This window comes from Nesoenas mayeri (assembly GCF_963082525.1).
Source record: "Nesoenas mayeri genome assembly, chromosome: 13".
Lineage (NCBI taxonomy): Eukaryota > Metazoa > Chordata > Aves > Columbiformes > Columbidae > Nesoenas > Nesoenas mayeri.
This window is the reverse complement of record NC_137550.1, coordinates 3,877,865-3,902,547: the sequence shown is the minus strand read 5'-3', so window position 1 is coordinate 3,902,547 and position 24,683 is coordinate 3,877,865. Positions and strand designations below refer to the sequence as shown.

The following is a 24,683-nucleotide window of genomic DNA, read 5'->3' as shown; positions in this document are numbered from 1 at the left end:
GTTGATTTATTTTTCTCCTGGAAGAACCCATCGCTAAACAGCATGTGAAGTATTTTACCATCCCAGCAAATATAGTTATTGTCACTTCCACATCAAAAAAATCTTTATTAGGTAGCTAATGCTTTTGCTGGTCCATCACAAGTGGGTATTTCACACAGGAAAGTGAACCAAGCCAAAACACCTGATTTTGCTGCAAGTTGAAAGGTGACTAACTTTAGTCAGTACACATCGGCGGCTCACAGCCACCAGCCCCAGTCCTACAGGAACTCATATATAGGCCTCCCACGTCATTGGCAATGGCCTAAACACAGAGTCTTCTTCAAACCTCTAGTCCCTGACAAGGCAGGAGGGGTTGGGGACCCTGGTACACTGTGGCTGTCCCTGCTGACCCACTCTGCATCCCCCAGAGTCCCCCAGACCTGCTGGACAAATTTTAAAATGCTACGCATCCTGCAAACTTTTAAAATGCCAAGCATCCCACATATGAGCTCTTGCACAAGGCACCACGAGAGCTGCAGCTGTCAACAGACATCCTCCCACCCCAAACCCCACCAAAGATGATAAATGCATCAGTAAATAGGAAGGAGGAGCAGCAATCACGCTTTCCATCAGTAGCAAGTCAGCAAACGGAGAGCCAGGACAGTCCTCAGTGTGTCACAGGCTGGTAGCATGTACTCCAGGCAGTTACACACTGGGTATTTGCAGAAGCCATTGGCATGGTCTAGACTTCTGGGTTGCATGACAACTGACCAATGACTTCCTGAAATATTAAAGACATACCCTTCCTTTCTAAAGATTTATAATCAGATGGGTTCAGGAAAACTGAGCTCTCTGCTGATGACCTGAGCTGGACACAAGTCAGACCTGGACTGAAAGCTGATGAGACACGTTAACACAGCAACAAGCTCGAGCCAGCCCCACACTGCCTCTCAGGTGGACTCATTAGCTGCAGCTGAGGAGCTGTCTGCACAGACATGCCCTCCGTGAGCACCACGAACAAATAAAAAATATCAGTGAATTTAAAAGAACCTACTGCAATCTGGCCTTGATGAGAAGCTTTTTCAGACATCTTAAGCAGCTGCAATTGGTTTTGGGGCAAAACACTCTCTGCCTTGGCTGGTCCTGGATTCCCTAGGAATAAAAAAAAATAAGTTTATTTTTTAAATGCATGTGCAGCAGAGAGGAAACCAGTAAGAAAAGCACATAGAGTTACCACCCAAAGCAGAACCCAGCCTCAGCTGACAAACTTCTTTTTTGTCTTTGTTGCAAAGGGAAATCTTTTTGCTTCTTTTCCAGTGGTTCTGAATGCCACAATATTATGTATATCAATTGATACTGGTGCAGTTTAATGCTGCAGGTGTAAAACAAGCAGACCAAAACCTTGGCAACACACTCCCACTGCATACCAGCAACAGTTCCATGGTCTGGAAGGCAGCTTGCAAGGGAAACGGGTTGAGCGCATGCTAATCCCTTCCTCCGATCCTCTTCTTAAGGGAGACATCTCATCGTATCAGCAGCTGCTGGTCATATTCCAGCACTAAAGGTGTCATCCAGCTATATTCCTGTGTCTGCAGACAGGGGGCTGGGGGATGTACAGGAGCCTGGGCCCCTGATGCACAATTTCAGGAACAAACAGATGTGTTGCCTTCATACAAGTGGTGCATAAAACCAGTCTAAAAGGTCTGATTCTCTAAACCCAACTGGGCTGAGAGCAAACAGTTGCACCAAATTCCACTCACGAGCATGGGGTCAAGCTGAAAGCAGAAGAGGATTCAACGCCTCCCATGGCAGCACCAGGAGAACCATTTTTCCAATCCGTGCTTCCCCTGGGGCACACGAGTGTCACTTCTCAGTTCCCACTTCCACTCGGCACCATGAGGGAGTAGGTAACAATCAGCCCTCGTTCTTGCAGAGAGAGCTGGACCCTGCCCAGCAACAGGTGGCACCTTGAGACGCTGCCCAAGGTCAGGTAGGGGTAGCAAGGAGGCTGCGGTGCTCTGCGTCCCCCACAGGTGGCACGGGGACCTCCACTTGCCATCACGCTTGCACAGTGTTGAATACCCAAGCAAACAAAACTAGAGGAGCTGGAGTCCATCTGTAGGGGCTGATGCAGTGTTAGGAGGGATACTTGCAAGTAATTAAGCGAATCTTCTGTTTCAACATCCCCACTTCCCTCAAAGCTACTTGGGAAGAGGAAGAGCAGCCTTGGAGAGGTGCTGTCTTCTGCACACAATTCCTGATACAACCAAAGGGAGGGAAAGCAGATGTGCCCTGCCACTGGGACACACCAGCCAGCTCAACGCCTACACATCGTTCAGCAATTTGTCCCATGACTATCCCACTGCTACCAACAGGACTCCCTGCAAGTTAAGGGGAGAGAATTCAAGCTCACACAAATTAGGATTTGTATTTGGTAATTTAGATAGTTTTATCACAATGGCTTCATGCACTCATGCACTTCTCAAAGCTTTTAAAATTCAGAATTCCTTATTGGTCAATGAGTACCCTAAGCAACTCAGCAGAAGTATTGGCTTTAAAGTATTTATAGCCCTTTCTTCTCCAATTCAGTATCCCTGTGGGTTTGGGAAAGCAACAAACTCTTTCTGAAACACCATATGCCAGAACTAGCTGTAATTTAATGACACTTAAGAACCCAAAGAGACAGTTTAAACCACAAGGGAGGTTTTCTATTCTTTCCATTTCTGGTAAGGTTTTCATTTCTCCATGTCAAAATTGCACAGGAGTTATAAATCATGCAGACACTGCAAAGTTGAGCTGGGCTGTTGCACGTTGTTCATCTCTATGCTGTTATTCAAACATAAAATGACATAAGAGCAAAATGAAACACAACCCAAGCAGTTTAAAGTGTGCTTTGGATTCCTCTTGAAGCAAAGCTTCCTATTCTGTGCAGTTAGTGAAAGCAAAACTGGCTTGATTGTGTAAGTGTAATAAATAAGCAATTTGTTCTTCACTTATCAAGGGCTTGCAAATTAACAATGTGAGCCTTGGTTTAAAAATAAAAGACCTCAGCAGCTCACTGGTGTGGTTTGACAACATTTTTAGCAACCACCCTGCTTCGAATTGGGCGTGATTCACCATGTTCCCCATCTCTAGTAGTCAACCTGGATGTACAGTCGTGTAACCACAGCAGTGCTTTGCAAGGAGCTACACAGCAACTGCCCTAACGATGACCCACAGGAAACACCCTTAGGAATCAGGGGAGAGGAACACAGCTGTCCACTTCTGCTCCATGTCCCCATCTGCCAGAATCTCAGGTCATGTCTCAGGAATCACAGTCTGTACTGTAAAAAGTCTGCACAACCACAAGCAAGCCCAATGCATTCCTACATCCCTGCCAGTGATACCGAGATAGCTTACAAAGTTGTACTTTGCTTAAACTGCATGAGTTGTTAATTTCCTCTGCCTTTTTTGCACTATCTCAGTGCACATAAAAGAATAAAGGAGAAATGTCTCATAGGTGCTGTATGGACGGTCTTATGCTTCCTTCAGCCAGTATGTTATTAGAGTGTAGAAATATTAGTGTATAGCAACTGCTCATCTGTATCATCTTATCAGTGGGCAATGCAAAAAAGCAGCATAAGGTTATGCAGAAAATGCCAACGGGTGAACATTAGTATTGAATTACATCTGTGTGCCTGTAATGTTGGCTCTGCTGAGTTTCAATGGTGTCAGTAAGTGCTACAGAACTGATTCTTTTAAATTCTTAATTGAAGAAATTCAGATTTTCTATACAGAAATATGTTCACAGTCACTTTTTGGCTCAGAAAGTGTTTATATTTTAGGAACATGGAACCATAAAAGCCAGAGGGATTTCAAAAGTCTATCACCAGAAGATATCATTTAAAAAAATACCCCATTTGCAATGCAGCACTTGACACCCTGCAGAAGCCCATTTCACGTGATAGGAATTTTGCACAATTCGATTGATAAATCTTTGACTTAGGAATCACCTGAGGTTGATCGGCTGCTCTGATGTGATCCCATCTCCCACTGCTTGTTGCCAGGAATGCTGCTGCTATTCAGCTTCAGAGCATGTTCCCCGGGGGATGACTGATGAGTGTTACTAAACAGGGAGACAAAAAGCAAATCAGACTATCTTTCATGCAGGAACACAGACTAGAACAGAGCTCCTAGGCCACCGAATCAAGTTCCCTACTGTTACAGTATGATATAATACTCGTGATAAACAAAGATTTTATATTTATTGCTGCTCCAAGCAGGGCCACCCAGTAGTGAGAGAGGGGACAGTTTCCTCCAGGCAGTCTTTCTGGGAGATGACAAAGATTCCCGAAATATTACAAAATATCCTGCTATATGTACTTCTCCATTGGCCTCTTCAGATCTGGGTCACTTCTGATTCCAAAATCTCATGGCTTTTACAAATACTGAAACCTGCTCCGATACCCTTCTAGAAGATACATCATCACTCACTTATCAATGCAGGAAGAAACCCATGGGGGAGTAAAACAACCTGCCAAGTCTGTAATGTAAAGCAGTGGATCACCCAGAAAACCAGGCTCAGAAGCCACTCACTCAAAACACTGGGATTTACTTACATGCTTACATTACTTACATTAGATTACTTACATTTTCTGCTTTGCCTCCTAAAATTCCTAAGTATAGAGCATTTAAGGCTTGACTTGAAAACTATTTCAGATGATGTTTCTGACTCTGGCTCATGAGAAGTGCTGCACATTATTTTGTCAGGTCAGCTAAATCTACTTCTTTTTCCTATCTCTCCAGCCCTAGTTTCTCACAGCATTATGTTCCCTGCTTAGACATCCTGTGGGGGCTCCCCTTTACCGCTGAGCTCGTGGTCTTTTCTTCTGGGATATGAAAAAAGTACACTCGCCTTAAGGGCAGACTGCCAAAACAGTCAAGATACATCTACAGACAGCATATTTGCCTGTTCAAGATACTAGCAGGCAAAACAAAGCTACAGGCACAAGCTTCACAAGCTATAATTATTAGTGCCTAGACAGGCCGCTGGGGCCAGATCCCCACTCCCCAAAGTATTCAGGCACCTACTAACTCCCCTGTGAAACCAATGGCACCGGCAGTGATGTTCAACATCTGCCAGAGCATCCGGGCACCCCGACCAGCACGACTCCCACCTGCCTTCCTCAGCGCCAACAGGTTTGTACCTCAAGTAACCTTCAGCAGCCACTTACTCTACTGCCGAGGGAAAGTTAAAGCATCACCAAATCACAGTAAGTTAAACAGCTGCAAAACACACCACCCATTAACTGGGAAATGGATGCACGACTTGCATGCAACCCACTTGAGCATGTTCAACAGGGCAAAACAAATGGAACACCTCATTGCAGGAATTATTACAGATGGAACAGCCCTTTTATATTAAAAATATTGTGTTCCATCAGAAGACAGAACTACCTTGCGTGAAAAGAAGGAGATCTACAAGAGGCATGTTTCTCTTTAAATCAGTTTTGTCAATCGTTAAAAGGAAGTTGGCCTAGACATTTCTTTCAGGTTTAAGATCAGGAAGCTTGGCTAGTTATTTTTGCGGACAAACTGTCTCAAAAACCAAAATAATTGTATCTGCTGTTATGGGTATGAACCTACCTAAGTTTTGGTGTTACTGAAGTTATGGTTTTGTTTTTAATAACTTGGCTTTAGTTTCCCTCTTGATACTAAATCAACATTAGTATAAACACAAAACACTTAAGAGCTTACCTTGAAAGGCATCTCTGATGGCCAGGCTGATCCCTGCTGTAAAATTTAGAGGTTGTCCTTTCTGGAACCTTAAGGATCAAATGTTTTAAGTTTGCTACTGATATTTTAGACTCAGTTAATAAATGTAATGCTTACCCTGTATCAATACAAAAATAAGACTAACCAACAGAAATGAAAAATGCTTCAGTGGGACCTGTGGAGAGCTCTTCCACGACATCAGCACTGGAAGCTGCAAGTCAGCAGCAGGTGCTTCCAATTTGCTGCAAGCCTGTGCAGTCTGTCAGGGTGCAGACTGCAACTGGTTTGCACCTTTCCCTACAGTCAGCATTATTCTTGCTCCATATTTAAAGCAGACAGGGAAATGCATCTGCAGTCACTGAATGCAGCTGTCCCTGTGTGCTGGATTACCTGATGTTGCTACCAAAGGGCTGGGGAAGAGACACAGACACACACACCCAACTGCAAAGCAATAAAACAAAAACACCCGTGCATGCACGTACACAGCCCCGCACAAATATTCTTGTTCTTAGAAATCCTGTTGAAAAGACAAATATACTATCACCCGAATTACACACAGTAATGAGATTTTCTGTAATAAGCCAGAGATTTCACCAAAAGGGCAGCTACAAATACTTGGTCTAACAAAAGCAGCGTATCTGCACTTGCAGATCCTGCAGATATTATATACATATCCATAAACTCAGAAGAGTCACCTGCTTATACATTTTAATCTTCTTTCTAGATTACTGAGACGCAGTTAATGTACAAGTAATGATACATTCACACAGCTTCATGAAGTCCAGAGGATGGACACCACACAGCACAGGGGAACTCTATTAACCACCCACCGACAGTGCCAAACAGGCTGAGTTTCACATACCTTTGGGGGCTGTTCTTCGTTTTGACTCACGCTCCAGAATACATCATCCTGCACAGGGCTGAGGGGTGTCGTCACCATATCCGACAGCGAACTGCTGTGGTACACATCCTTACTAGCCCGGAAATTTTCACACTTGAAAGAAATTAAATACATGTTGAACTGTACTTCCCTGCCTATGTAACAGGTCCCAGCCTCAACAGATATCAATGGTTCTGTTTGTGAGATCAAACTTCTAGTAAATGTACAAGGAGTATTGTGTTTGGATACAGCTCTGCTCACTTTGTTTGCTGTGAACTAAGTTATTCATTTCCAGCATGTTAGCATGTTAGGCACAAATATTTCAAGGTGAAGGGTACAATAAAAAGAAATTGTAAAAACATCTATGTTGTCCATTTATCTCCCCCTTCTTACATCCATGGAAAAGCTAATAGTCACTGGCAATGTACAGTGAACTGCTTAATTGGATGATGTAAAAAATACTGTTGAATAAGCATAGTTCATTGAAACCTGACCAATGTTTCTGTTTCAGAATTTAGATGGCAAAATCCCTGGGGGAACCCACCTCCCCCTAAATTAGATGTTGACTTCCGAACCAGTCTTTGCAAGCCTATCATCAGCCTAGTGTCAATGGGGACAAACTGCCAGCTGGAAGTGTTTTCAACTCTCCAATGGTTATGAGGGTGTCCTGGCTCTTCTCTGTAACCGTTTTTTTCTATTACTCAAAAAAAATCAACTTGAGAATGCAGTAAGAAAGAAATAAGGAACTATGCTCACACTATGCCCCATGGGTACTCATGTCCAGGTGCTCCCATTGTGACTGCAGGAGTTTAAAAAGTATCATCAAAGATTTCAAATTAGAGCGTTAGGATCACAAACTCGAGGGGGAGGGAAGCAATCAAATCACTTCCTTACAAAGTCTTAATGCTAAGGGAACAGCAAGTAAACAATGTAAAACTCAGGCTAAGATACTCAAAATTTGGTCATCCGATTCTTTCTGTGTTTAAAAGAAAAAAAGGAAAGGTCCTTTCAATTCTATACACTAATGATCTATTACACCAGCATCTTCCAACGGGGGAGAAAGGCAGAGAGCTAAAAATGTCAGCTGAATGTACTGAACCTCCCTGAAATGAGAAATCCTCTCAGACGCAAAACTGAGACAGAACACACGGAAACACTGTGTGAGCTGGGCCCATTTTGAGGGATTGCTATGCAAGAACTAATTTGACGTTACAGAAATAGAAGAAAAAAAAAAAATAGAGAAATGCCTGCAGCTATAACCACTTTGTGCTTTATCTTGTCAGAGCTCCCATGCAAAGCAGCACTGGGGCTGTCTGGAGACACCCGCAGCCGGCAGGAACGCCGCGGGCTGACGTCCTTCCCACGTCCCGGCACGATAGCAAACCTCTGCGGGGGCACCTCCTGCCCAAACACGCCGCTGGACCCGCGTCCCCGCCGCCTGCAGGCCTAAGGAAGAGGCTGGCAAGATTTGTCCGAGCCAAAGTTCAAACTCTTGTGTTCCAATTGAGTTGCTACAACTCAGATCGGAGAGAGGTGCAGTTCAGTTTCCCCAAAGAATGATTCGGACAAATGTTATCAGTCAAAGACTGAAATTCTCCTCTTCCCTAGTCTTAAAAATAAAACACAGTAACTGAGAACTGTGCACAGCTTTTCAATAATATAATATGATTATTAACTCCCTATAATTCCACACACAAGAGTAATTATTTCATGGGAACAATGTTCAAACTCACTTAAATATTGACAGGCAGTAATTATAAAAGTAGTTAAAGATATCAAACATCCATTTGAACATCCCGTCACAACCTCCCAGACCAGCAAGGAAAAGTCAACTGCTGGAAAACAGTCCTGAGAAGTTCACCTAGCCTAAGATTCAGGTGTTTTTTCTGCCTTTCTGGGACAATATGTTCTATTGACTTACAGTACAGAAAATAGCTTTTTCAGCAGTTATAACATCTCATAATCCGTGTCCTTTCATTTTGTCAAAATTACGTTTTTGTCCAACATGATTGTCACTAATAATAGTTTTCAGTTAACCAGAATTATTTCAACAGCAAAACGTTCCCCTGAAATGATGCATTGTGGCTATAGCAACAGGTTTTATAGCAAGCGTATTATTATCAGAATATAGGAAGATTATTTTTCCCTTGCCACTTCTACAATAAGATGCTTACATTTCCTCCTAAATTCCAGGTTTTGAGTGCTGAAGACTACCAGAGAACTATTTGTGCTTAAAAGCAGGGATGAGCTTTGCTGAATCATGATATAAATGACTGGGTGCATCCAAATTCTGCAGATGGTACCCACACACCTTCTCTGTGCAGAGAGACCAGCACACCAGTTCCCTGTAAAGCCAAGAAGCAACACCTCTTTCGGGCACATTTTCTGTAGGACCTGCAAGACCTTGCAATTCCACAGCAAGCCAAAAATGTCTCAGGTAACACCTAAAATCATAGTGTTTGATATTCCCTTTAAGTTTTACAGCTAAAATAATTTGTATGGGGTGAAAAATATTCAAAAAAATGTCTCATGATTCTAAACTGCTCAGACTTAAGCCTTAAATCAGTCTTATTTTAAGTAATACTGAAAGAACAGCAGCTCCTCTCATGCACAGAACATACAGGTAGATAAAGTGTTACCTGTTATGTGTCTTCAAATTGTAAAGACACACCTAACAGAGCTAAGGAAAAGTACCCTTTGCTCCCTGAAATTATAACATAAGGTGATACAGTACAAAAGACTGATTACTAGACTTAGTTTAAAGAGATTTAGGAGCAAGGAGTTTTAAAAAGGCAGGCTGCACTGCTTTTTGGAGAACGCCTAAGTTACTGATTTCAAGTGAATCTACATACGGGGTAGATAAGCACAGCTGATGTTACAAAAAAGCATAAGGAAAAGGGTTTTCTTAAACTTCTGAGCAGGTCTGCTCTGGGATACTGGGTCAATCTGCGACCTAATGCACAGCTAGTTCTAATGTTGTAAGCGTTTTTGTTCCTTTTCAGCCACATTTCTCAATCCAATGGAGGAGCTCTAACTAGCAAATCCTACAGGAAAACCATGGAGTCAATTAAAAAATGTGAGTTCATTTCAGATGAGAGCTAAATTCCTCCACTAGTCAGGCAGCAGGAGACCCTGGGCAAGGAAACAGACTCTGGCTTTGTTCAGGAAGTCTCTGTGAAATTCTGCAAGTAACCCAGAATGGCTCATCCCACAGACCCCAGTCTGCTACTGCACTGCAGCAAATGCAAAGCAGGTATGAAACTGGTGGAGATGGGACACTGATCTGGTAGTATCTCACATATCCCTTACCAGACAGATGAGATACAAGACACTGAGAAATCATGCTCCCTGCACCTCAGGGGCTGTGTTAACATTTCCAGCAAAATAATTTTGAGAGATCTGGGCAACCAGGATGTGCCACAAAAATCTCACAGAATACGATCATTTAAAATAAGTCATTTTTGTCTGAGCAGAGCTGTGATGACAGATGATCCCTCTCTGACAAACCTGGCTGGAAGTTCTTCAGCACAGACATCTGTGATGAATTCAGCTTGCATTTTAACTCCGCAGTTCACTTTTATTTTAAAACAACAAGGCACCCACGTATCAAACTTCACAAGTACATTGCTGTGAGTCTTTTAATCTCCAGGTGACTCCAGGCCCATCAGTCCTATTGCCTTAACATGACATGCAGTTAATACAGGCACTGTATCCAAACGTGCTGCTATTAGCATCAACAGCTGCTGCCAACCAGCCAAAGGAAACACGGCCCTTCAGAGGATTTATAAATTACCCATTGAAGTTCATCTGGTCCCCATGCTAACATAGCAGGTAAAGTACAGATTGGCTTCTCCCTGTCCACATCATCTCTATCAGCTGGAGCACTGACCTGTGGGTGGGTGACACGCAGCTGCCAGCAGGGACTCAAATCACATGGTAACTCCCGTGTATCGCTTTCTACTATTATCCTTCAGTAGCACCAGCACTTTAAACAGCATTAGTTTTTTATAGTGTAGTCTCCATCAAGGAATGTAGAAGATGTTGGTAAATGGTGCTTCATTCCTCACCACTCCCCTTGGCAGCTACGAGAGGTATTACCAGACAGAGAAGCGCTGACAGGGTGTAAAGGAATGAAGTGACTTGTCCTAGGTGACACAGCCAGCCCAGAATGCAGCTCCTTTCATCCCAGGAGTGACATTTTAACAGGGCAGGACTGTCCTCTGTACAGCCACTGTGCTCCTGAAGAATCCCAAATGCCCTGCAATAAACTATGGACTATCCCACTTCTACTGTAGGGTTGAAAGGCCTCCAGGAAGCTGCCAGCCTCCACCCAAGGCCAGGATACAAATGTCCTTCTTGTAGACCTTGCGCCAGCTCTCCAGCGAGTCGATGCTACAAGCCAGGCCATCAACTCAGCCCAGTTACAAAACTCATGGCTTGAGCAGGGCGCTCTGAGCAACCTGATCTCATTGAAGATGTCCCTGCTCAGTGCAGGAGAGCTGGACCAGAGGACCTTTAAAGGTCCCTTCCAATCCAAACTATTATTCTATGATCTTCCATGCAGGATGGAAAGCTTGGAATAATACAACCTAACCTCATAGTAATAACCTGCTGTTATCAGACCACAGTGGAGGGTGCAACAGTGTGGCCATTCAGGCTTTCTGTGATACATCTATGAGTAATATCATGGAATTAGCAACCAGGCATCAAGTATACAAAAATAACTGTTATATTTAGGCACCACAGATCAGGGTTAGATAATTCCATGTAGAACTTAGCAGCAAGGGGTGGCACTGAAAACCTCTGAGCTGGTTTGCACAGGCCTCAGTCGCTTGTGCCCGGAGCAAAGAGAACCATGTTTCTGATGTGCTGTTCTGCTTAGGAACCACCCGCGTTTTCTCCTCCCTATCTGGGACAGCAGCACCGTACCTGCACTAACACGGCTCTCTGTGGCGCGGGGGTGCACGGGCTGGAGCTGCTGCCTGATCCCATCCTGGTGTGCGGTGCCGCTTCGTGCCCCAGCACCGCTGGCCACTGCAGGGCAGCCTGGATGCCGTCACTCTCCTTTTTTCGGTCCTCACCCTGAGAAGGAGAAAAATCAGCAGCATGTTGCACACAGAGCCTCAGGCTTTGCAGCCTGGATGCTCTCCAACAGCAGCACCGTGCGTGCCGACTCCTGACGGACCTCCCCATCGCGAGAGGTCAGCCCTGATACAATATGAACCTTTACTGCCTCTCCATCTGCAACCCTTCCTTTTCCATGGGGTTTCCAAACTGCAACAAGCAAAAGCGCCTGAGTTCCTGTCTGCTGTGTTCTAGGCCATCCCATTTGCCACAGGCTGGGATTTTAGATGGGAGGAACCCTCTGTCTGTATTTACTTACCTTTGACAACACGCAGACTGCCTTGCTGTGCATTTATTACCCTCTTCTACAATGCTGACATTTCGTCATGTTGCCTCCTATTTTAAAACACTTTTAACTCTCTACCTTTTGGTACGTTACTTGCACTATGGAAAAGACTGAGGAACATGATCTAGAAGGAATAAAGTTCCTTTTATTTCCTATGGACACTGGTCATTACAAAAATCTTAATCCAATGGTTCTGATACCACTGTTCTTTACAGTTTCATTTGACATGAGTAATTCCCATTCTCTAGTGCAAATCCAGCATATCCTCTGATTCAGCAGCCTAGAAACAGCTCTCCACAGTAAACTAGAGATTAATGCCATGAAAATACGCAGTTATCTGTGTCTAGGTGGGCATTCTTAATGGTATCTCTCACTATATCTGGATGGTTCTGCCTAAGTCAGGAAGGTAAGCATATTTTAAACATAGCATAGGAAACTGCTGAGGAGATGGAAAATGATTCCACTTAATCTCACAGATCTTGATTGAGAAAAAAAAAAAGAATAAAAAAGAACAAACCATACACAAAACAACTTGTTAAAACAAGCAACCACAGCCAAATACCATGAAATTCTAGCCCCAGTGAACTCAACCATTACACTGCTCTTGAGGCCAGATTTTCATTTCTTGTGACTCCTAATAACAAAAGGCAGATTTCATCATAAGCAAGCAAGAAAAGTATAAAAATGAGAGTAGTTTCACTAAGCTAGATATGATAATTTACCTACCATGTCTGTGCCCAAAGGGTGCTTGTATGCAATATATTAGGATCCAGATGCAAACTCATGCAGCCAACACTTTGGGCTCCCAGAACTGATGCCAGCCCCCAGCCAGGCACTGAACCGGTGCAGCACCAAGCCCAAGCTCAGAGTCCCTGTCTCTCGGCACATTTAGCCCCAGTGCCTGTGGGACCAGAGCCAGCAGACAGCCATCTCCCATCTGCACACACCGGGGCAAACTCCCGACCTGCCTGTGACAGGATGAGTGCAAGGGCAAAGATGAAAAACTCCCGATAAAGGGTTCTGTGGCCCCAAACATTAAACTGAGGCTTTGGAGGGCTTTAGGCTTTTTTGTTTGTTTTTAATGCCTCAATGCAACAATAATTCTGGAGAGTTTTCTATATCAATAATTGGTCCTGCAAATGCCAATGAGCCCTAAAAAGTATGCAAACAAACTTGCTCTTGAGTAGGCTATCCTTATTCTTGCATAGATCTCTCCCAACAGAAAAACGAGCTGGGTAAGATCAATATCAACATGATTCACTGAGTTGTCACTGTTAAAAACGGTCTCAACTTTAAAGCTTTTTTAAATTGTTGTGAACAATTATGACTGCTGACATAACTACAAAGTCTCAAACTTCCACCAAAAACGCAACCCTGTGCCACTAATTGCCATTTTAGTGGAAGGATCTGTGACTTCCAATGAGTTCTGAGATTAAGTAAGTGATACTGTAAAATAATTTGCTCTTAAAACTGGAGCATATTATGGTAGCCATAACAACAAGAGCCTCGTGCATCGAACTTAAATGGCAGGCAGCACTTTATCTGTAACTGCTGATATTTTATTTCACCACTAAATTAAAAGTTAACAGTGACTGCGCACTAAATTCCATAATACATTTCATTCTGCTACAAAGGGGTCACTTAGAAAACACATGTCAAAACCAGAGATGAGTATTTAAGCTGACATTTTGTAGTTCTTTTGACATCTAACTACGATGAAATAAAGTTAAGCTAACCCAATTGAGCTGAATTTTCTTGCCACCCACTGAAAGCCTAGTAAAGGCAAAGCATTTCTGAGATATTGTGTATTTAGCAAAAGCAGCTTAGTCCTCTGTCCACACCCAATTTGCTGTCCAGCTGGAATAAGACCCAGCCCTCTACCATCAAACAAATACTGATTTCAAGAGGAGTTCGTTCAACTTTCAGTAATGATTTGTTTAATCAGTCAATGCAATAAAGCCTTTAGAGCTAGGGCACTCCTTTTTTTTACAGTTAAGTTGTACTTCAAATAGAATTATGATTTTGTTTTAACAAATTGCTACTCTAACTTAAGATATTTTGTTTTCCTGATTTCACATTGCTGCTTAGATGTTCGCAGGCTCTATTCTGTTATTAAAATTAGTCATTTCAACAATCCTAGCAATTTCATTTAACTGTTCATGGATATAGAAAACTTCAGCTAAGGGAACCAGTTGCAGCACACATACACACACACCAAGGGGTGACAGAGAAGGCACTTGCCAAAAGACTGCAGCAAGGTGTTAAGAAGCAGAACTCTGCAGTCTTCCTACATCGATGTGCATGAGCTCTCCTCATGCCTTTGCTTAGGTATTTTGGGAAGATGCTTTGCCGTGAATGCAGAGACCATCACATCAACTGTTCTATTTAGACACAGCCCCCCAAGGAGGAGCCTGAGAGCTGCTGAGATTTTTGAAATCGACCCAGATTCTAGAAACACCACAAATCGCATCAGCTGTAGAACTGGGCTCACAAGTTGGGATTGTATCAAAAAGAAAAATAAGCGTGCTAGGAATTAGGAGATAACATGTGAAATGGACTCATAGCTTTTTACAACATGCTAACAGGAAGCAAAACAAGTTGGTGGGTAGCAATACTTTCAGAGTTGGCATTAGAGTGTAATGGATTACGATTCTTAATCAAGGACTATGTATGGCTACCCCTGAACCATCAAATCTTATCTACCTGAAATCCTGGGAGACAAAGAACAAGAAACGGCATCACAGCCTGACACTGGGGCACAGAGATCAGTGCTTGGGAGGTGTCATGCCATTCTCTGTCTGGGTCAACTTTGTGAACCCTAAAATCAGGCAGAGACATCTGTTAAACCTCAGATGATACTACCTTAATTCATTCCTCTTTGGAAGACAATGGAATGGCACCCGGGTGACCAGAAGGACCTTGTTTCCCCATTCACCAGTCAAACCCTTCTCTGACCTTGAGTAGAAGCAACAGAGCAACCTTTCCTTTCCCTTACCCTCTATATTAATGGAAAACAAAGGCTTTATTGTAGCATAAGCGTGTAGTAAGACACAGGTCAAGCTCCAGATTCAGGCTTAAAGATCAGGGTTTTCTCTGCCTCAGCATTACCACAACATCATAAACTACAAAGCACCCAAATGTGACACTGGCTGAGATGGTACCTCTTTGCTTGTGCTGCTTGATGGAGGATGCACTGATGAATCTGAACTCTTAGAGGGCTCCTTCTTCTTCTGCTTGTGGTCATGCTGGAGAGAGAGCAGCTGCGTCTGATCTTTGGGGAGAGTTCGATGCACCTTCCTGTTGTGCTGCACATCTTCCACTTTCTGAAAGCAAAGAGTGATGAACCTCAGAGAGAGCAATATCTTGGAGGACAACCAAGTTGTCTGCTGGAAATACTGGCTTTTCACAGAAAAAAACTGAGCACGATTCCAGCAGGGCTGACAGAAGAGCCATCACCCTGAGCAATAGGAAGCATAAAGTGACCCCAAACACACAGTGTTTGGCTTTTGAGACAGCATGTCAGAAAATCATATTTTTTCTTTTTATTTTTCGTGAAGCCAGAAGGCTTTAATCAAACACTTCATGCTTCTGTTTGATTACAAATCAGTTTGTCACTGAAACTTTAGAAAGCCATTGTGGCTGAGGTGCCAGACTTGACAATGAGATTTCAGCATTAAAATTAACCTCTTCTTCATTTTTATCTATGGAAAATAAATGGCCCTGGTTACAACCCAAACAGAAACTGCAGACTGGGAATTTAAGCTTAGATTGATCTGATGCTGGAAGATTTCAGGGTAAAGATATTTTAAATCAGATTGAAGCGACTGAAGACCATTTCAGTACTGAGAAACAGCAGGGACAAAAGTGGGAGAGGCAGTGTCATTGCTATAGATAAGGAGGATGACTCAGTAACATATAAGTTGACTCGAAAGAAGGTTGAATCTCAGAATAAGAGGCAGTAAATGCATTAAAAAAAGTCCCTCTCTGGTCTGTGACTCAGAGGACAGGAACATCCTCAGGGAACTGAGAAAGATACTGGCCACAGGAACAGGGGGCTGTGAATTGCTGCCAGTAAACACTCTTGTCATACCTGCTTCTTTTCGGATTTCCTCTGTCCATCCACCATGAATCGTTCATCTTCCACAGCCCTTTTGTCTTCTTTACACCTCTCCTCCTTCCTCTGAACAGCCTTAGCCTCCGGCCACCTCTGCTCACACTCCTGCTGCCTGCGTAGCTCCTGCTCTCGCCTCTGATGCTGGAAGACAGCCAGGGAACAACGATGCTTATTTTACTTTACGTTTGTAACCACCAATTACTTGTGCCAGTGCTCATTAGTCACAAGGCCCATTTCCTGCCATGCAGTCAGTAACGGGGATACCCAGTGCTCTGCGCAGCAGGAGCAGACAGCCACAAGCTGCCACTGCAACCACTGCCAAACTTGAAGTGAAACCTTTGCCCTTTTGGCAGCCGAGGGCAGATCTGCCATTCATTTAAGCAGGCACGTGAGATCTCTGTGATGGCTGGCAGCTAATCGAATGACAAATGTCTTCCCGTTATTTTGAGAAGGAAGAGTTTTTCCAGAGTCCCCCTGTTTTGCTGGAGTAGCTCTATGCTTCACAAAAGCCAGCACAATGCCTGAATTTTACCAAATAGATACTCACGAGAAGAAACACACTGGTGATTTAACAACGCATTCAACACCACAGCGTGTCAGACAGCTGAAAAGGAAGCAGCTATCCTGTAACATCTTAAACAGGAGCAGGGCCAGGACTCTGCACTAGACCCGGAATTGGGCAACACACATGAGAAAGAAACTGGGATCTCTCATCCCACCTGCCTAGGCTTTCACTGCCAAACAAACTCAAGCAAATTTGTCAGCAGGAAAAGGACAGAGCCCATTTAAAATAATTTAAAATCATTGTGTTCAAAAGTGACACAGTTCTCCCAAGGCTAAAGACTACAATCCAGGTTTTGCTGGCAATTTAACACATTGCCTCTCAAAGCCTACTCTCTACAGGTACATTTTTTATTTGTGATGAGACATGGAACAACAATACAAGCCAGTCCCTACATCCTCCAGCCTCCTCCTCTGCTCTTTCTGCTGCTCGATCCGTTTCTGCCGCTCTGTCAGCAGCTGCTTCTTGTATTTCTCCTGGTCCTTCAGCTGCTGCTGCTGGTGTTGAGGGTCAGAACGGTTTTTGTTCTCCTGCTGCAGCCTCAGAAATTCACGACGGAGAGTTGACTCCCCTGGGAGATTGACTATGGAGCTGAAACAGAAGGGAGGTTTCTACATGACTAAAACGTAACATTAAAGAGAGAATACAAGGTGCATTTGGAATTGCCTGTTGTCCTGTATTAGCAAATTAAGATGTTCCAATAAATACCCAGCATGTTGACTACGCATCCACACTTACTGTGCTACCAAACAGCCTGAAGCTGACTACTGAGTCCTTCATTTGAGAGTTTCCTCCCTATTGCATGGGAACTAAGAAGCAGCTTATTACAGACGCCTTATACTCAGCAGTTATATTCAATAACTACAAACAGTTAAAGCTACTGGAGGGGATGCAGGAAATAAGGGATTCAGAGCAAGTTAAGAAAGCCATTCTGGCTGAGAAGGGCTGCCTTCAATGAGAACAGCTTGAGCAGTCAATGTTTCTATTCCAGTAATACCTTGGTTCTCCTTCATCTTCATTCAGCTCATCATCCTCCTCCTCACTTCCACTGTAATCATAGTCTGTTTCTTCTAAAAAAAAAAGAAAGAGAACAATACAAGAAATCCCAGTGGAGGATGGTGTTATTTAAGATACGATCTTGAATTTTGTTTCTGAGCTCTCAACCTGAACTACATGTAGCTCAGCGGGAATTTAAAAGCCACAGGTTGCACTGGGAGGCTGAGGGGATGTAAGATATCTATGTGCATAATTCAAAACCTAGTTCAGATAACATTTCAGGGCAGCCCCTTTACGCACTCCCACCTTTCCCTTGACCGACTGTATTGGTTTTGCAAAACTAACCTGTTTTCACAATCTGAAATAAATTAGGCTAAACCCACAAAGAAATCCACCCCCCATAACAACACCAGCAGAAGAGTTCTTCAGAAAGAAATTTAGAGATAGGGCATAAAAGACTTATACTGCCCTTCTCTGCTACTTTATGCCTGTTGTATGGCTAAACTGAGGCCCTCAGTAAATTCAGGTTTCCATTTGTATGGAATAATTTCCATTTGTATTGAATTGTTAGAAACAGGGACAATAAGTTAGTGCTAGTTTTAGCACAACAGTTCAGAAGAAGGTGACCCGCACTTTTAAAGTTCTCTTCAAGACTAGCGTGAAGGCAGCTTTTAAGGGATATTTTCAAACTGGTCTTACTCTGCATCGCTTACTATACGGCATGCTAAAGTGGGACTTCATTTTTTTTGGAAGTCACAATTTTGAAGTGTATAGTCTGGCAATTTCACACTGTTCTCCCTTTCAGGGGAGCCTTCGTTAAAAATAGCACATTTCAGGTCAAAATATAACTATCTATCAAGAAGTGATTATTAACACTACACTTTCCCTCCCCCTCAAGGGCATTTGTGAGAAAGTCTAACTCACTATCTTTCCATCTGAATGTGCTTTCAGATTCATAGCTGAAAGAGGTCGCAGCATTTGCAACTACTATTGGAGTCAGTAAATCTACACTGCAACAGCAATTTCATTTTAGGCACAAATGTTCCTGTTGTCAAATAAATATTTGGAGTTTGTAAGTTACTTCCCAACTGTATGGTGTATTCTGAGTTTTCCCTCACAGTGTTTGATCTTCACAGTGTCCCTGCCAGTATAAAATACAACGAAGAGGGGAAAGAGGGAAGGGAAAATCAGCAGACAAGCGGCTGCAGCTCTCTCTCGGCTTTGCACAGCCCTTAGTCTGCTGTGCACAGGCACTTCCATAATCATCACCCCCACTCCAGCACTGCCCCTTCCAGGTTTTGCTCTGAAGACTACAGCTAGCATTGGAACAAACTCAGATTCTCTCTTCAGCCACCTTGTGAAGCAGATGATCCATTATACCAGTTTGTGTTCTGCTGGAGCTTGGAGGTCTTCTCAAGCTCTCTTTTGTACACCCTGCTTACAGAGCTCTTCTGCTCCCAAAGAACTCACAAGCTAAAATTATATGGAGATACAACAGGTAAATTAAATGGATTTGGGACAGAAAGATGAACTAAGAGACTAGAAAAGTCTCACCGAGTACTACTTAGATACTCAGGAAAGTCAGGGCCTAGGCTTTACTTGGATTCTTTGCTCATGTTAGCACAAGGGTTGCTCTCAGTGAATCAGAGTAGTCAGGCTCCAAAGACTTTAGCACTTAAACACCATTAAGGACCTGGGCTTTGGCAAAGAGACCTTTAAAATGGCCCCACTGCTATCAAGGACAACACTTGCTCACAGTTTTCCCGGTTCTAGTATTTCGGTTGCATCTGCCTTGTACTCTGCTGCCAAAACTGGAAGTGGACCTACTCTCAGCAGTGCCTTTTATTTTGTTTTTGCCATTTTACCCTTTTCTCCTTTTTTCTTCCTGGTCCTGTCCAGGTGGTCTTTCAGCATGATGCGCACTTGCCGTTCATTCTGCATGTCTCGGATGAAAGAATGCTTAAGCAAGGTTTCAGTGGATGGACGATGCAAATAATTTTTTACAAGGCAGCTTTCAACAAAGTTTAGGAATTTCTTTGACCTGAAAAAGACAGAAAAGTGGAAGAAAACAATAATCCATTTCAGCTTGTGCACCAAGCACTACCCACGCCTGATGGAAAGCACTAACTTTGCAAGGTGTCCTTTTGCGCTGGAACCGCATGAGGCAATTTGAGTTTTGCCATCAGTGCGTCTCCTGAGACCAGCACAGCGCTGCGGGCAAACCATGGGGAACTCCACCCCGACCGCCCTCTCTGTGGAGTTACCCTGAATTCACATCAACAAAACCACAAATCTGGTCAACACAACTCTTTTAAAAACGCCCTTATCATTTTGATATGGTGAAGATTTTCTCTACACACTTCATTTAAAAGACAAATGCATTCTCTGTAGGCCACTGTCATTAGTCCCACAATCTCCATGCAGTCTTCTGACAAACCCTGACCCAAGCAGCCCATCTAAGCCTTGCCTATACTGCAGTTTCAGCCACCTGTGCCGAACTTCAGCAACTGCAATGACTGCTGCACTTTAGGCAGAGTTCAAAAGAAAGTTACAGCTTCCCAAAGGTAAACTACATCTGCACCTGTGGTTTAACCCAGGACTAGAAACAGCCTAGAAAAGACCTCATAGATCACTGCAGGATTTAACAAGATCATTGTCTCCAGACAATAGAGCTCAAAATCCTAAACCAAATGCAGCAAAAATAGAGTTTTTATACATCTCTTTACCATTTTCTGGATTTCAGCTTTGGGGGCGGGTTCCGTGGGATGAGGAAGAGCGCTCTCATGGGGTGCATGTCACACAGGGCTGCAAAGGAAACCACAAGCTATCAAAGGGTTCACGTCCCCCCGTGTCCCTCCCGCAGCTGGGCCAGCAGCCTGGTTCACCCCACACAGAGGAGCAGGTCTCCACAAACACTCCCACCCCCAGCAGCACAGCATCCACCGCAGAACCGCACCGTTAGGCAACAAAATTCACACTACAGCCAAGAAATAAAATCTCTGAGTATACGGAAATCTTTCACGAAAATACGCCATTATTGCCAATTAAATGAGATTTGATGGAAAGGCTGCGTGGCAGGAACGAGTACAACTTTCTTCATATTTTTTATGTATAGGACTTCGGAAGGACATAAAAAAAGCTCACCTTTCCAATACACCAAAGGGTGTTTTTGCATAAATAGAAGTTCAAGTTGGGATTTAAATACTTATCTGGTGGGGTTTTTGTTGTTGTTGTTTTGTTTTTTGGTTTGGTTTAGGTTTTTTTTCTGGCTTATGATTCAGCTGAAAGATAAGCTAAATTTTAAACAAACCCTTACCTACATCACTTATGGCATAAGAGAAAATGCAGGATGAAGAAAACCTGATGTAAAGAGGAGAGCTCATAAACTGTTTCACTGGCACAGAGCATAATGACTAAGTACAGACTTCATCTGTTCTGTGTTTCGGGAGTGTGAGCACCAATATTAGACAATCTGCAACAGATTCTAGGCATCCATTCAGATGCTGGTTTCTCTCCAGCTCAATGTACTTCTCTTTAGCGTTACTGTTGTGGAAAGCTGAAGCTACAAAGAATTCTGCAGAAAGTATATACCATCACATCTCATCTGTTCCAGGGATTTTGTGAGGAATTAGGAGTGTGTGCTCTGTCTATCTCAGAGAAATATTGAGGGTCAGAGGTCCTTCTTCACAAAACAGAGCTACTGAATGTCCACTGATATGAGCTATATGTAGCCTGATTTCTTATGATATACAGGTGTTCAGCAGTGATTTCTCTTCACAGGAATGGACTTAGAGCATTACAGAACTGGTAAAAGTGAGAAGACTGTTGTCTGGTAAAGCCTGCCCTGCCTTCTATTAATTTCTCTGCCTACATCCACCTGCCATCATTTCTTACATGTGGGTTCTGTTTTTGACCTCCTTTGTCTTTTCAGTTGCACATGATACAGTGGGGATGGGGAGCAGAAGTCTGGCTTCTAGCTATGGGTCCCAGGCACTGTTGTGCTACAAAACACAATGCAGCAGAATATCACCCATAGAATTTCCCTGCCAAAAGTAGTGAAAACATCGAATACAAGTGCCATGAGGAATTAGCATGCAAAGTTACGAGGTCTCTCTCAAAGAAAACTCCACACAGACTCATGTCTCAGGACTAAGTTTCAGCCAGGCTGAAGCACAGTGTCTGAAAGTGCTCCTGAACTCCAGCTGGCTCCCGAGCAGTGCTAAAAACCGAGTCTAACGGGAGAATAGCCAAGTGCGGTTTTTTAAACACACAGCCTACGTGCTCTCAAGCTCCGGCCAGAGTGTAATTTATTTCATCTCCTGTGCTCTCAGCCATGACCGGATACCCCATCACATCACATCTGCTTCACGGGCGCTGGGGCAAAGCCACCGGTCCTCCACGGAAACAAAAATGCACGAGGTCTTTGCATGCACGGTGCAGCTGTCGCTCTCTGCCCAGCAGCGGCAAGAGGCCAACCAGAGGGGCAAGGGGGCAGCTGGCAGGCGGGGGTGGCTGTAAAACTACGGCAATCTGCTCTCAGGTTGAGAATGTGGTTATGGACTGAAGCCATGATGTGAGTAAACACAGTATTCATCCCCAAACCTGTGAGAATCAAGTCACTCCCAGAGTAAAAATATAACCTTTAGGCCTAGCTTTTCCCACTGCCATTTCTTTTTCAGTGACCTAAACCCAAAGCCACTCGTCAATTTGTTCCGCAAACGTGTCAATCACTTCTGCTTGGCTGTACCCACAGGCAGGGATCAACAAAGTGCTGCTAACAAGAGCTCTAAGAAAAAACATGTTTGTTTCCCTAGGGAATGAAGGCAAGGAGTCAAAATATAGACTTAAAGGGTCTAACAGGAAAAGGAAAGCAAGAGAGCCCAAATGAGAAAAAGTCATCGATTATTTTAAAAAATACAGTGAGAAGCAGAATTTTGTACATCCGTGCATGAGCCAAGCACGAGCTATTTTAACACAAAACATGTTCACAGAGCACAGACACTTTATACCAAATCACTTACGAGGAGCTCCTTCGGCCATTTCAATGGCAGTGATTCCCAGAGACCATAGGTCACTCTGTAGGAAAAGAAACATTGCACATTGCAACTTGCAGCATTCAAGCTTTTTGTTTGTTTGTTTTCTTTTTGGTTTTGTTTGTTGATTTGGGGTTTTTTGTTTGTTTTTGCAGTTTCCCTAGATTTCTCCTGGATCAGGTTGTTTTAGTCAGAGTGACATACATTCTGCTCCCTCCCATTCCCTACTGAGCTTTTAGGAAATGTGCTAATAGCCAGAAGCTTCCCATTTCCCATGCAGCTCTGAACAGCTGATTCATCATTTAAAGCAGCCAGCCCCAAAACGCAGACCTTCTGCATTCAAAACACAAGAGCCAGAATATAGCAGGCACTGTTTAAATATATGTCTTAAATCTTTTAAACTGTTTAATGAGGCAGTGAGACACAGCAGTGCCGCAACCCCCTGCTGCTGGCCAAAAAAATTCTTGGCCTTAATGCTTATTTCAGAGCAGTCATTGCTGAGTTTCTACACCGATGGAACAGAAATTACAGTCAAGCCTTGGGGTCTGACTTTTTCTGCCTACAAAGTCCCCACTCACATGTTTCTGGGCAAATGAAAGGAGAGCACATCACGCCATCACATTTCACCGCAGCGTATGCTCAGCTCAGCGAACTTCGAGTGGAGTTGCCTTAATAATGTTATCTGGGTGCTAAGGACCCGGTTTTGATCATGGAGGGTAAATCAGAAACACTACCAGGGACTGCAAAAGCCTCAAAGGTTTCCACTTGATTAATCATGTGCATTTTTTTACTATTTTTTGTGTCTAAATGTAGCCAAATGACAGGCACGCGACCAAACCCACTTGCAGGGCTTCTCTAAAACTGTCGTTAAAAAAGGGAGCAACGGAACCTTCAAAGATTAGAAGCACTATGCCACTACAGGAATAGGAGCTCATACCCCACCTGGCACTCTAAATTTGACTTTACTGACAGAGCCCCCTCAGTCCAACTGCTATGTTGGACCAGTTTGCATCATAATGTGTGGAGGGATTTGACAACAAAGCTGGTGGGAATTCAATAGATTCACAATCCTGATGTATTATTAAGTAAATGACTGAAAAGTAGAAAAGTCATCTAGAAGTAGTACCGCAGGTTTGGGGGACAGTGGGAGAAACAACCACGCTACAAAAAATGTTGGTTTCAAAGTGTGAGAGGCAGACAGATGAAAGGGAGGATGACAGCAGCATTCGGAAAGGTCAGTGTGTATATATATATTTAGGTGTATATATTTTTACTCATTTGTTATATATATATTATTATTATTACTATTACTACTTTTAAATCAGAGCTGGAACAGCAAGAAGTTACAGAGTGGCTTCCTGCTAGTTTGCCCATCACATCAGCTATAAACCTCTGCAGAAAAGACCAGCCCCATTCTGAGTCACAGCACTGTCTGCCTAAGTGCTTCCAAAACCCTCCACTAATCAGCTTTAAACTACCATCTGCAGAATCTATTCAGAAGTGGACATAAATGCACACAGATGAACTGTGATTATTACTGAAGATAAAAAAACCCTCAAGAATTAGGGGTGCACGTTCCTAATGCTTTTATCTTCTGAAAAGTACACATTCTGAAAAGGAAATTGACGGGGAACAGGGAATGAAGACAAGAGATTAATTTCTTGAGGTTATAGTAGAAGATTTACATGGTATGAAAAATAAAATTATATCCAGGAACATTCTTTGGTCATGACAGGCACACAACATGACCTCAATCTGCCACTGCAGCACAGAAGGTCTCAACAAGGGAGAATCACAGCCTCTGAATCACTAGAAAATGGAAGCAATAACAGGTTCTTCTGCTAAATATTTCTGAACCCACAATTAGAACGAGAGGTGCAAAGTGGCAACCAAGAGAGCACCTGAACTGGTGGGTCACTCAGAAGGTGGCTGCACAGAACCTCATCCATGGAAAA

General features: G+C 43.4%; 1 protein-coding gene across 1 annotated transcript in view; it reads right to left on the bottom strand.

Annotated features, from left to right (window-relative positions):
• Positions 1–24,683, bottom strand: part of NRK (Nik related kinase) — a gene marked incomplete at its 5' end in the record, with an annotated part of 96,883 nt that overhangs the window by 26,317 nt on the left and 45,883 nt on the right. The window contains 12 exons of the mRNA XM_080352400.1: positions 1,034–1,131; positions 3,972–4,084; positions 5,716–5,783; positions 6,596–6,727; positions 11,543–11,695; positions 15,185–15,346; positions 16,114–16,278; positions 17,095–17,290; positions 17,697–17,769; positions 19,561–19,736; positions 20,422–20,500; positions 22,717–22,771. Of these exons, the coding sequence (XP_080208526.1) occupies positions 1,034–1,131; positions 3,972–4,084; positions 5,716–5,783; positions 6,596–6,727; positions 11,543–11,695; positions 15,185–15,346; positions 16,114–16,278; positions 17,095–17,290; positions 17,697–17,769; positions 19,561–19,736; positions 20,422–20,500; positions 22,717–22,771 (1,470 nt within the window). The remainder of the gene's footprint in view (positions 1–1,033; positions 1,132–3,971; positions 4,085–5,715; positions 5,784–6,595; positions 6,728–11,542; positions 11,696–15,184; positions 15,347–16,113; positions 16,279–17,094; positions 17,291–17,696; positions 17,770–19,560; positions 19,737–20,421; positions 20,501–22,716; positions 22,772–24,683) is intronic.